The sequence below is a fragment of the Heptranchias perlo genome, chromosome 33 (genome assembly GCF_035084215.1).
Source record: "Heptranchias perlo isolate sHepPer1 chromosome 33, sHepPer1.hap1, whole genome shotgun sequence".
Taxonomy (NCBI): domain Eukaryota; kingdom Metazoa; phylum Chordata; class Chondrichthyes; order Hexanchiformes; family Hexanchidae; genus Heptranchias; species Heptranchias perlo.
This window is the reverse complement of record NC_090357.1, coordinates 9,238,112-9,252,319: the sequence shown is the minus strand read 5'-3', so window position 1 is coordinate 9,252,319 and position 14,208 is coordinate 9,238,112. Positions and strand designations below refer to the sequence as shown.

Here is a 14,208-nt window from a genome sequence, read left to right as displayed (position 1 = left end):
TTATAAATGTCTAAAGTTTGTGGCAACATTGCTTTTAAAAAGTTAATAGGTTTAAAATGATGACTGTGTCCCGCTATGGAAGCTGGCCTGTTCCTTCATTCATTACTCATAGAATCACAGAAAGGGCAGTGCAGGAGGAGGCCATTTGGCCCATCATGTCTCTGCTGGTGCTGGTTCTTCAACAGGAGCCATCTCCTCCAATCTACTCTCAGTATTGGCTCTACTCATCAGAGTCTGGTTACGAGAATATACAAACTGGGCTTACTTTGGCACGAGAGCAAGTGTAATAATGGATACAAAAGGAAGCATGATTAATTCTCAACAATGCCACAATTGTGCTGCACTCAAATATGTACACAGGGAAATGAATCCTGTAATTAGATTCAAATGCAGACAGGGTGCAGACCCTATCCTTTCCTCAACGCCCACACCCACCACTTGAATGAATTCCCATTGGAAGTGAACACACACGGATTGGGAAACTCGCTTCTATTGTCTCCAGGGTGCAGCAGAATCCTCGAGTGTGAAAAACTACCTTAATCTTCACCTCGCGGCGTTCCAACACATCGTGAGTCATGTCTTGTCTCGTCTAAGGTAATATTTAGCACTACAGCCTTTAAAAAGTAACAGCTAATTATATCTGCACTATTCAGAGCACAAATCTGAATTGACTCAGATTTGAAGGTTGCATGCAGCCGGCTACCTGACCTAATGACAGGGAATCTCAACTTCAAGACTCTTTAAAATCAATTAAGGGCTATGATTAGTTGAATGGGTTTTCTTCCTGCCTTGCTTTTAAAAATACTTTTGTTCAGGCACTGAATACTGGGGTGATAATTGCAGATTCTGCCTTCAGATGTACCTGGGAACAGAATTAACATTAGCTGAAATGAGACAAAAGAAAAAAAATCCCTGAAGCATCCAGAATGAACGGCTGCATCTGCTGAGGTTATCAGGTACGTGTCTCGCAATATCGGATACAGGAACGCCAACCATGTGCTGCCATGAAATCACCTGTATTTAAAAACTCCTTGCTACTGGGTGCAAGGTGATGTATCTCACTCTCAGACAGGTGTCCTTGCTGTTAAAATTAAAGATGACGGGATCTGCGCAGTGGGTAAGTCACCCGGCCAATTTCAACTGCCTGCCTACCTGGTTTCTACCGGGAAGGTAGGGTTAAAATTGCTCCCCCACTTTGGACTCTACACCTCCCATTGAATCTCCAAAAATTCCGCAGTTTCTCCCCGCCGCCCTCCCCATAAAACTCCGCAATATGCATTAATCTTACATAGTACGTTGTTCATTTTCACCAAAACAATACCCCAGTCACTTATTACCACTGATCTGCGACTGGTAACTATACGGTACAAAACTCAGCCAGCCGACTCAAGTTATACCATTGGCTGCACGTCCCAGGTCAGACAGCTATTCCCAGGTGGTCAATTTGTACTATTATGAGAGTGGGACTGGAGTGTCTGCTTTCTTTGCACATGTGAAAGATTCTATATCATGTATAAAAAGTTCCCAGGAAGTCTAACAGTGTGAGACTACCACAGGACTGTGAACTACTGGTCTCACTGTTTTAGTGCACTTGGGAGTCAGATGGCCTACGAAATTCATGAGTTATACTGCCACTTTCTTGATGGGTGTGCTTTGGATCAATGCCAAAGTGGTGGTATGACGGGAGCCCCATTTTATGCTACTTTCTTAGTTGAGAAGCTTTATGACCAAAGTACAGCAATGTAGCTTCTTTCTCTCTGGTGTTCATTGTGGGCTCAAGGCCACAAATTGAAAACAGTGCAGTAACAAACCTTGGGAGTGTTGACATCTTCCTCCATAAAGCCCAATTCTGGCTGGCAAGTGGTTTGCAGAAAGGAGAATGTGTCCACAGCGGTGGTTTGGGGCAGGACCGGGGACCTCAACAGCCTGACGTTCTGTGACAGAAGGCTCACCTGAGGCACTACAGGATTTGCCTGGAAAAAGAATAAATAAATTAGGCCATTAATATTATTTTTGAAAAATACTTTTTTTTAAAAAAAAATCTTCTTTTCCAATTCTCTCCCCTTCCTCCTGTCCTAAATGCAGTGATTCCCCCCCCTCCGAGGTGCATCAAAAAATAACCACTGTACTCCAGCAGTGGAATAGGAGAATTTTACTCTCCATAATCCTGAGCAAATGTGGCATGTTGGCTCCGCCTCTTTCACACTACCACTGGGCCACTTGGGGGGATTTCTGCAGCAACTACCTGCTCCCAGACCACCTCTAACCAGTGGTTTCAAAGCAAGAAGCACAGTGGCAGGGGGCAACTGAGAGACCCCAGCAAGTGTACAGATATCTCTACAAGATTAACGGTTATTCGATAATTCAGTAAACGTACTTCCCCCTTTAAAGCAACGGGTGCCGTAAATCTTCAAACGTTTACATGGGGAGACATTGGCACATCTCTGCCGGACCTATCTGGGAAAAAAAAACGGCCAACCGTGTACCACTACCAGAAAATAGCTTGCAAGGGATGAGAGCTCGGTTCTGGGAACCTTGCTCGTAGAATCCCAGCTACAACTTTGCCAAGTTGCTACAGAGATTTCACTGAAAAGAAAGTTATTCAGATAACTGAAAAGCCCACAGCAGGAAATATGCAAAAGAAGTGAAGTGGTCAGCCAACTGGAACCAGTAAAAGAATGCTCAATAGCCCTTAATACGTCAAGCAGCCATGGGGACAACATTCCCCCGAGCCTCTAATCCTGTTCAGATCAAAATTTCAATGATGTAAAATTTCAATGAATTTGCGTCTAGGTGGCAGAATGGTCCAGTATAGCAGATGATGGTCCAACTTATCCCACTGTTTTGAGGTGCCAGGAAAATTATTGTTTTACTCGCAATAAACATGATGGTAATTTTAACCCGACCCAACACGATGAAACTTGGTGGTGGGCAGTTAAAATGCCCCAGGTTATTCGCCCGCCCAGAACCCGCTGACTGCGATTTTCACGCAGGCTTCTGGACGGACATCTAAGCTGCCCACCCAAAGCCAGCGGGGTCCTTCTTTAAGTAGGACATCATCGGGGCCCCGACTGCCATTTTAACTCTGGCCTCAACAGGCCGTTGGGAGCTGCTCTGGGAAAGTGAGTCAGCTTCAGCAGGCAACCCAGCACCAGAGTGGGACTGCACTACATGAAGAGCGACAAAGGGATACCCAGGCCTTACCGCAAAGAGCTCAAAGGCGCTCACACTTTTGAGAGTGCAGCCAACTGCAGACGCCCAAGTCTCCCTCGTCAAGTGCACACCATAAAGTAAACAAGCTCAGATTCCAGGAATAAGGAACTGCTTTTAGTAATGTAATCTCAGCGAGCCAGTCCTGACTCTTTCCTCACTGTGTGTCTCCATGTGGAGGTGGAGCCCAGTGCACCTATGGAGACTGGTCCCCCTGGTCAATGTGGCATTCCAACACTGCTCTCCCAAAACTGGGAGACGTACTTTGCACAAAAAGAAACCTTTAAAGCCACAGATGAGGTTGCAGGGATTTTGGAGCCAGACGATTTTGCAGTCTGGTTTATCAATGCTTGTTTTTTAAATTTATATTTCATTTCATATATTTCAAAATTATGAAAGGTTTTGAGAAGAGTAAATAGGGAGAAATTGTTTCCACTGGCAGGAGAGTTGGTAACCAGAGGACATAGATTTGGCAGAAGAATCAGGGGAGATGAGGAGAGTTTTTTGTTTACGCAGCGAGTTGTTATGATCTGGAATGCATTGCCTGAAAGGGTGGTGGAAGCAGATTCAATAATAATGTTCAAAAGGGAATTGGATAAATACTTGAAGGGAAAAAAATTGCAGGGCAATGGGGGAAAAGAGCAGGGGAATGGGACTAATTGGCTAGCTCTTTCTGAGCTGTATCATTCTATGATTTGGACTCCAAGCACACTCTGTGACCCCTGTGCTAGAGTTCTCAGGATAGAATGCAATTCAACATAGTCATGGAGATGATGAGGGGAGGGAGTCTTAATGTTTAACTCAATCAGTTCTTCAATTAACATTCAGTTAATCAGTTCCACAGACGCAAGGAGGAAAACAACTTAAAACGGGTATCAGTGAATCACTGGCAAAATCCAAGTGTGAAGAGAACCATTAATAATTCAAAAACATCATGGGATACTCTGTATTTTTAGCAAAAGTACACACACCCAAAAATGCTGTACATTTAAAAAAAAAAGTCTCAATAAGATCCTTTGCTGATTATAAAGCATGAGGCTATCCAAAGACTCGAGCTGTGAAGTGTAAAAATAGACTAAAAAAACTTTTAAATTTACGCATACTCTGCACTATTGAATCCAGTACATGAATCTATATTAATGTAAGCTTGTACAACCTGCAGACCTGGGGCTGTAACCTTTACACAATCGTTACTTCATCCTTTACTGTGCATTGCACATATACAACTCACAGAACAACTGTAGATGATTTACCAGGAACTATGGCATTACCTTGGCAACAGTTTGTTCAGCAATTGTGCTTGGCCTTCGCTGACGTGCATCAAGCCTCTGGTCTACAGGGAAACTGCTTCTGTGAGACTTGAGCCTCTCCACCAACAGATAATAGATAGCAGCAAAATGGTTATAACTTTTGTTCTCTAGAGACTGTGAAAGTGACAAAGAGAAAAAAAATATCAAAATGTAAACTGGGAGGGGGAAAAAAAAAGTCATAATTTATGTTAAGGTTTATTCAACAGGTTTTCCAGAGGCAAAAAAAACAGCACATTGGAGAACTGAGGTGAATTAAAGGGGAACTCCGTGAGATGGCCTCGTTCATTCCTCATTATTTTTCCCTTGGGTGTTTTTCGTAAGTTGCTCATTCCTCTGATCAATGCACTTTTTGTGTTCACTTATTACTTGGTCGTCAGGGTCCTTTCTCTTTAAGAATTACGGAGAAGTTAGGTCAGCTTTGACTCATTTCCTATGCCATCGATCTCACTGAAGTGGGCAAGGGAGGGGCGACATCAGACATAGCAATGAGTCATCAATGACAGCATTTAACTCAATAATTTTTTTCATTAATCCAAGTAGCATCAATAAGAAACCAAGAAGACATTCTAAGAGAAACAAAAAGAAGCGGAGAATCTTTCTCAGCAATTAAAAGAAAAGAACTGCTTAAAAAATAATGGAAAGACTTCATCAACTGGGAGTTTTATTCTTCTTTAGCAAGACTGTAGATCATTTAGGGATTTTGCAAAGAGAATGATAGAGATAAATGTTGATTCTAGGATTCATGTTATTACAGCCATTGCTAAATAGTTGCACATTGAAATGATCAGAAGCCATGTCTGTTCTGAGAAGCCACCACACTGTTTTATGACGTTTGAAGCAATTTGTTAACTCAGGATGTTGATGGTGCTACTGTCAAGTGCAAGGCTACGAACTCAAGACTGCCAAGGACTTTTTAAAAAGATTTGTTCATGGGACGTGGGCGTCGCTGGAAAGGCCAGAATTTATCACCCATCTCTAATTGCCCTTGAGAAGGTGGTGGTGAGCTGCCTTCTTGAACAACTGAGTGGCTTGCTCGACCATTTCAGAATCAACCACTTTGTTGCTGTGGGACTGGAGTCACATATAGGCCAGACCAGCAGGTTTCCTTCCCTAAAGGGCATTAGTGAACCAGATGGGTTTTTACAACAATCTGGTAGTTTCATGGCCACCATTACAGATACTAGTTTTTTTAAATTCCAGATTTTATTTAATTAATTGAATTTAAATTCCCCAGCTGCCATGACAGGATTTGAACTCATGACTCCGGATTACTAGTCCAGTAACATAACCACTATGCTACCGTACCCATACTTGGACCTACTCACCTCTGGTAGTCGATATGGAAATCCAAGAAGAGCAGAGAGAATGAGAAGAAAGTCAAACTGAAATGGCCTAATTTCCCCACAATGCATGGCCCCCTGCCGGTCAGAGTGCCATGGACATCCCTAGACCAGGTGTCCAAGCTTCCTAGTCTTCATGGACCACGTAGGTGTGTGCCATGAAGCCCTGGGGATCACGTATATCTCAAGCTGCTGATATTCACAGCTCTCGGTGTTCTGATTTAGGATTTACCCACCAAAGAGGCAACAGTGTTCAAGGCAGCCCTTTCCAGGCCCGCGCAATTCAAACAGGACAAACCAGCAAATAAGAAATAAAACCGTCAACAGAATTGAGCTGCCTGGAATTTGGGGAAGGGATTCATGGGGCTCAGGGGCCGCATGGAGACAGTAGTTGGACATCCCTGGCCTCGATCGTCCTGGCCAGTGCAGGTTTCTAGTAGCAGACAGCATACTCGGGTTAAGAAAAAGACCACACAAAAAAAAAAACGACTGAAAAACTTTACTGCTGTCATTGAGAACACAGATTAAAGAAAATGTGACACTTGTCTCATATTATGCCCTTTACCTCAATGGTTTTCTGCTGGTCAATCCCCAGGCTATGCATCAGTCGTAGGACTTGTTCATTGTATTCCCCCATGGTTGATTCATTCTCATTGGCTTGAGGATACACGACTGGTCGCTGTACTGGCACCTCAGTCAGCATCCATTTGTGCTCCTTTATCTGGGCAATTGTGAGTCTTTTGGAAGGGTCTAAGACCAGCATGCGTCGAATGAGGTGTTCACAGTCTGGCAGGTAAGAAAGTCTTGATGAGTTGAGATTACGGTCATCAATAACTGGTTCACATACTGATCAAGGTTCCTACAAACAAACATTTGTCCAACAGTTTTTTTTTTAATAATAGAGAAATGTTAAAGCTCTCCCGATGGCTCAGTGGGGAAATTGCGCAGTCAGGTAGGGTACTAAGAATTACAGATCAGGAAGGTCCTCGGTTTGGTGCCTTGTCTATGCTGAGACAACTGATCCCTGCCAGTGCTGTATCTGGAGTGTCACCATCAGCCCCAGTTCCTCTTAAGGCTGCGGGAGATTCCTAGGCTTCGGCCCAAGATATTTTGCAGCAACACCTCAAACGTGACAGCAACAACATGATTGAGTAGAAATTTATATCTGACCAAAATAAAGGTTTTTTAAAAAAAAAATTACATTATCGAGTATGAATCACATACCTGGTCACGTGGAATATGTCACTAACGGCAAGAGAAATGTTTCATGGTAAAATGGCAAATTTAGGATAATCGCAGTCCAAGGAATGGTTACTCATGGACCAGTTATACCATTTAGCTCAAATATAGTTAGTACCATAGCAGGTGCAGCTTTCAGTCAGATTTTGTTATTTTCTGATATACTCAAAATACGCAGGTTACTTTCTACACAGGTCTCTGAGCCCTTCCGACAGAAACTAGGTAAGAATTTCACCAGTTATTGACTATAACGCTCAAATATTCACAGTGTTGACACAAAATTCAAGTTTAGGTTTTTAATGTAAGCTGTGACACCCAGTGCAACAGATACAGCGTGACTGTACCTTCTTGGACGTGAACGCGCTTTTAAAATTTACCTTTGACGTGTTTACATGGAATTTGTGTTTCGGTTACTTTAAGGAGAGAAGGCCATGAGTCTCTGCAGGGCTGTCGCTAATCTCCTGGGGTGACCGAGGAGGCTGGGCAGAACTGCCCGATGTTTTGGGGTTTCCACCAGAGGTACTGCAGACTTTCTGGGCTAGAGTCTCAGTATCAGGATCCCATCTAAAAATTAACTGCTCAACAAGAATTCTAATTAGCTTTAATTTGACTTTTGTGTCGGATTTCTCAACGATGGGGTGGTGGGTCGACGTACGGCATGGTGTGACTGTGAGCCATTCAGACCAGAGAGGTCCCTGGTTTTATTCATGTTCTGTGCTGAGCTCAGCTGGGGCAGCACTGAGGGGACTAACATTTTGTCCTCAGCGTCCCCTGCTGGGAAGGGGGGATACTGGCCTGGGATTCCTGCTGTTGGTCACTGCTCAGCAAACCATGCCTGTGTTGACATCAGGTTGAAAAAGGACTGGGTTGGGTTGGGTTCGGCTGTAATGGCTCGCATAGTTGAAAGGCCTGCCATTACTCCATGCCCAGACTGAGATGGCCCTTGGCAGGTCTCGCAAGTCTTCGAATGGGGGAAGACAGGACATTCAAGCTACATCCGCCCTCCATGACTGAGTTGCAACATGTGTGTGCTTCTATGGAGCAGTCCCTGGCCTATCAGGTTTTTCTTTCCTTGCTCTACTTCCCCTCTCCCGACTGCAGCAGTGGCTAATTGCGCTGCTACAAAATGCTCCATCACCCGGGATGAGAACTAGTGACCACCACCCTGAGGGAAGCTGTGCTCAAACAATTTAGTCAAGGGCGGCATTTGAATTCTGGGCCTCCTCTATTTCTTCAGCTGCTGAAGCATTGATAAGAGTGCAGTAGAACATCTGAATTGTTGAAAGTTTGTTCAAAGTCTAGATAAAGAGTAGAAGCTGCTTTCCCATCTAAACCACAAGCAGCATCATTCAAACAGACCCCGTATCTGAGGTGATTGACACACTTGGGGCTCATTCCTGTCACACAGACTGCAGCGTAACATTTTAAAGCGTTTAGTCTATTCTCACCTTCTGACATGAAGTACGGAATTCTAAACCTGCCTTCCAGAACCCTCTGCCTCAGGATGGGAAGTGTTGGACCATCAAAGGGTAAAGCTCCACAAACCAGCACATAGAGGACCACACCGAGACTCTGCAATAGACACAAAGATGAGAAGCCTTGTATAATACTTCATAAAAATGCTTCACTGCCCGTTGGCTGGAAGGGTTTGTTGGATTGTCTTAATCCAGTACTTAGTGGGCCCACAGCACAACGCTGTCCCTAGTTCAACACTAATTGGCAATCCCACTCAGTGAGCCACAGGATGGCCAGAGTCAGAAATAGGAGAATGTCACATTGTTGCAGTAGGGAATTGTGGTTCAGCTCGAGGCACATTGCTGGGACAGAGTAGAGGAGCTTTGCTCTGTATCCAACGGTGCTATACATGAACTGGAGAGTGCTTGACGCCAACACTGGATGGCTAAAATGAGAACGTTCCCCAATTCCCTCGCACTAACATCCCTCACCTTGATGATCACAAAATAAAAATATAAAAAGATCTTCACTAATAATAACGTACAGGGCCTTCAAAAGAAAGCTGAGATTGTAACATAACTGTCCTGTTACTTGATAAATTTGATCCCTATGGTGCGTTTTGAGCTTTCATGTCTCTGTTAAGGCCGCACAATGTCACAAAGACAATTCGCTACTTATTATTTTCCAGTGACACTGCTACACTGACCGACTGCTCTAATTGCTGAAACAGTGACATCCTGTTTTATACAACAGCTTAAGAACAAATGAATACATAGTGAGGTCAAAGCATTAGTTGGTCCAATCACCAAGACTTGCATGATGACAGTTGGAAAAAACCCAGTAAATGAACAGATCCAGATGTGAGAAAATCTCATTCTGCACACAATTAATATCTTCTACAGTTTATCTGTCACAAAAGTTAGTGCAGTTCTATTTAAAAGAGATGGAAAAATCAGTTGAAGGATATGACCTTTCAACTCTGGGGCATAGGTCTGCATCCAGTCTGCACTGATGGGATGAAGGTTTCCTCCATCTGCTGGCTGTATGTGTCCTACTTAAAGAGATTTTGGACAGTCTCAAGCCAGCTCCTACCACAAAACCACAACACAAAACCGGACACAACTTGGCACCAACCGGCTGGTTTGGGAAATGGATTAACGTCAGAGTTGGTGCAGTTGGGGCACTATTCTGAAATAAGGACTGAGGCATAATGTTGGGGTAGGGTAGAATGTTTTACTGTGTATCTAGCCATGCTGTACCTAACGTGGAGTGCTCGATGCTGATACCAGATCCCTGAAATAGAGGTGTTTCATTCCCCAGCGTCAATAACTCTCACCTTAATAAGTCTTAATAAAATAAACAAACTTGAAAGGAAACAAAAAAAACCCCAGGAATATCAGCCCTGAGGTCACTTGAATGGCCGTTATGGACCTGCAGTTTCCATTCAGTAACCGTGGGCAGAGCTTTGAGGAGTCACGTCACCAGCAAGCCCTCGCACTCAATGGACGGCTTATTGGAAAATCACGGGTGCACTGCCCATGAATCCATTGATTTTCTGAGACCCCCATCGTGGCACTGGGTCTCAAAGTTTTACCTCATGAACTTAAAAATAAGAAACCAAATTATGACTTCATTACACCCATAACCTGACTTCCAAATAAACATTAATAAATCTACTAGTACTTATCGGGCCAGTGAAAATTAGGACTTAAATAAAAAAAAGTTTAGAATATTTTCTTAAACTGCACCCGACCGACATATGTCTTTATATGAACCTGTAACAATCCAGTATGGATGAGGCAAGTGATTTTTGGCAGTGGTGATGGTGCATGTAAGGAAATCAAACCACAAATCAGGACAATCCCATGTTCTATCCCTCGCCTGTATTGAGGTCACTGACCTCCACCAGAACACGAGAGCACCGTTACAGTTGAGCTCAATTTGACTGGCATGGGGGGACTTGGGGAATCAGTCAGGGGTCCCAAGCTTCATCGCTATCGGTTGACTCCTGTGTGGATATCTTGGATGAGGACAGCATGAGCAATGGAACACTTGGGGGAGGTACCAGAGTGAAGCATCCATGGAAACAGAGTCATGGAGTTAACAGCTACAGAAGAGGAAGGGAATTTTATTTTTCAAATCTTTGAAACTATTTTTAGGGTTTAAGTGAAGTTGTTACCCAGATGTCCAGTTGTGGCCCCTCATACTGCTGTCCTTCAAAAACCTCTGGAGCTGCATACGGTGGACTTCCGCACCATGTGGCCAAGGGCTCTCCTGGTTTGTAGAAATTACCAAACCCAAAATCTGCTCAAACAAAAACACACAACTGGAGATGAAACAGTCTTAAATGTCATTTCTGATATCAATATCTATTCTTAAAAATCTTGTGTAGGCCGCACACTTCCCGTCACAAACTTTGCTTCCTGTTGTCATGGTTTTTGGTCACACTTTCCTGCCAATATTTACCATTGTAAACTGCTATGTCAACATTCAAGTTTACTTCGTCAACTGTCACGATGCAGTTGCAGATTTTTGACAGTACCTGGCTCTGTGGAGCAAGATTCAACTGACTGTGGATAACGCCACCAGCAATTTACTAGCAAATTCTTAATGAGCAAGATAGAGGAAAGTGGTGAGAGAGAAGGCAGGATGGCTACAAGAATGCGTGAGCAGTCAAGGCAGTACTGGCCATTTTTTTTTTTGTAGCTGCTGATTTGTGAAACGATTCCCCTGGGAAATTCTAAAAGCTGGTGAGCACAGTCATCAGATAAACCTGAACAAACCCAGCAACCAACAGATCATCAGCAGCAGACCGAGGGCTCCCCGCACCCCTTCCCCAAGCCCTAAAACAAATGTCTATTCTAAGCTGTAGTTAAAAAGCGTCCAGCTCACCAACATTAAAACCCTTGCCCAGCCTTGCCCTGTGAAGAGCTGCACAAACTGGCAGATTTGGGACACATCCATAAACTAGATAAACGATCAGTACATCCAGTGTCATTCTAGGATTATTATAGTTTTCTGTGTCACAAACGAATCCTGGACTGCAAAGAAATGGTGAACGGCTGGAGTTTAGAATCAGGCATCTTTGACACCAGGACCACTTGTTAGGTGATGAAGTTGGGTTCCCTCTGGAAACAGTTTTTATTTCATATTTAACATTTTCAATCAAATTACACAGTCATTTTGGCGGGAGAAAACGAATACTATGAAGGAATTCTAACCTCATGTGGACTTTTGCACAGAAGAAGGGAGGGGGGGGGCAGTGGGGGGGGAGAGGGGCGACAATGGTGCAATCTCACAATTACAACAGGCTAATTGTTGTGCATCGCACCCCCCCAACCCTCACCCCCGATTAATAGCCCAGAAGCATGTGCCCAACATGTGGCACCAATCAGTGAACAGATATATTATTCAAGGGCAATGTCCGATTGCGGGTCGGAGCACAGCAATAATGTTTACATTCGCCACACAATGCCAAGGCCCCAGTGGCCAAGATGCAAGAAAGAGGAAAACATGCATGTCAGCCGTGGCTCAGTGGGCAGCATTCTCGCCTCTGATACGGAAGGTCGTAGGTTCAAGTTCCACTCCAGCAGACGCGAGCACATAAATCTAGGCTGACACTTCAGTGCAGTACTGAGGGAGTGCTGCACTGTCAGAGGTGCCGCCTTTCAGATGAAACGTTAGACCAAGGCCCCGTCTGCCATCTCAGGTGGACGTAAAAGATTCCACGGCGCTATTTCGAAGAAGAGCACAGGAGTTCTCCCCGGCGTCCTGGTCGATATTTATCCCTCAACTAACATTAGTAAAAAAGAAAAGATTATCTGGTCATTATCTCATCGCTGTTTGTGGGACCTTGAACGCAAATTGGCTGCTGGGTTTCCTACATTACAACAGCGCCTACACTTCAAAAGTATGCCATTGGCTGTAAATTGTTTTGGGATGTCCTGAGGTCATGAAAGGTGCTATAGAAATGCAAGTCTTTCTTTCTATGCGTGTGGTGCTGATATTGTGCCTCATTACATAATCGATAAACCTCAAAGCACTACAGAGTGCACCGGGGGTTGTTATGTAGTCAGGTACGGCAGCCATTCTGTGCCAGTAACACATTCAATCCCCCGAGGAGGAGGCGCACACGCAACCCCCCCAACCTCACCGCCACCCCCAACCCCCTCCTGCAAAAGGTAAATCTAACCTCATACGATCACATCTCCATCCCTGCCAGCCTCCATATCCTCACGTGGCTGTTTCATAAAAATATCTTGAAGTAAAAATAGGTATACACACAAAAAATATTTTTTAAAATGGCTAGATAATGGTCTCTGGTCATAAAAACAGATACCTGTACCTCCAGCAGAGTTGACTGTGCAATGAGCAGATGCTCCCTGCCCGCCATATTGGATGCTCAGGTGCCCTTTTTGCGCCTGAAAGACGGGCAACGGCTCCATAGTATTGCTAGGCCTGTGTGTCTGAGGGTCTCCTCGGGCCCACAACTTGCATAAATCAGCGCAACAGAACCCATATGGGGGTCAGAAATGTATAGTGTTAAGCTACTGCAAAAAAAAGTTTTTTTTTAACAAATATTGGTTTAAGAAGTGTTTCTGCAGAACAAGCAATAAAATTGCGGAATGGAATAAAGCATGCAACATTATTGTTGTGCTTTGCAAAGATAAACTGTGCTCCCTCTGTCACAGCAATTGAGAGGCCACTTTCATTGTACAAATCAGTATCAAAAATGTCTACCTGCATTTTAAAAGGACGCCTGAACTTCTAACTGCAGCATTTTCACAGAACGGTGAGGCAAGGTTACTTGATTGAACTAGTGAATTATTTAACAGAAGAGATTTCACTCTGAAACAGCCTCATTAGGAAGGTCTGTGGAGATACCAGGTCTCAGCCAGGTCGTCCTGCAGATATGTGGTTTTCAGTTAGGCTTCAGAGTTTAAAGCTGCAGCAACTGGGGCCAGCGTTGGAGATTACTGCTCTTTGTGTGTGTTTAATACCTCTGATACCGTGAAGGGGGAACTCAACTTAAGGTCAAACCTTTATGGCTCGGACAGTAATCTAAATATTTTTAAACACCACACATTTAAGAAGCATTTTTAAAAAAAATAATATAAGCAGGCTTACTTTCAAAATGTCCACATGGTTCCATTAGCTTAATGAAAGGTCAAAGTATAAAGCTTCATTCAATTGAGAAAAAAAATTCCACTTGTTTGAATTTGTTCTTGTTTATAATATCCGTCAATAACTGCTGGGAGGTCAGCGAGTGGCCTGAGGAGACTTGGAGGCCGATTTTAAGTCGCTTTGCCAGGCGGGAATAGGGCGGTAGTGGCTCGAAAATCGCGGCACTGTACTCTTGTCCCCAGGAGTAATTTTAACCTAACCGGCTCGGTGGGGGCGGGTCGGTTGAAGTCAGTGGAGTCCATCCTAACTCGCACCGAGTCCCGTTCACCCATCATCCCTGTGCTCGCTGGCCTACATTGGCTCCCGGTCCGGCAACGCCTTGATTTTAAAATTCTCACCCAAATGTGTTCAAATTCCTTCATGGCCTCGCCCCTCCCTTTCTCCATGGCCTCCTCTGGCCCTACAACCCTCCGAGATCTCTGCGCCCCTCCAATTCTATCCTCTTGCGCAACCCCAGTTTCCACCGCCAC

At 44.2% G+C, this 14,208-nt stretch overlaps 1 protein-coding gene across 2 annotated transcripts in view; it reads right to left on the bottom strand.

Annotated features, from left to right (window-relative positions):
- Positions 1–14,208, bottom strand: part of LOC137301464 (serine/threonine-protein kinase SIK2-like) — a 116,616-nt gene that overhangs the window by 17,343 nt on the left and 85,065 nt on the right. For both annotated transcript variants that reach the window (XM_067970970.1, XM_067970969.1), the window contains exons 5-9: positions 10,734–10,858; positions 8,548–8,671; positions 6,426–6,646; positions 4,482–4,634; positions 1,812–1,973 (exon numbers count right to left, since the gene is read on the bottom strand). In XM_067970970.1, the coding sequence (XP_067827071.1) occupies positions 1,812–1,973; positions 4,482–4,634; positions 6,426–6,646; positions 8,548–8,671; positions 10,734–10,858 (785 nt within the window). The remainder of the gene's footprint in view (positions 1–1,811; positions 1,974–4,481; positions 4,635–6,425; positions 6,647–8,547; positions 8,672–10,733; positions 10,859–14,208) is intronic.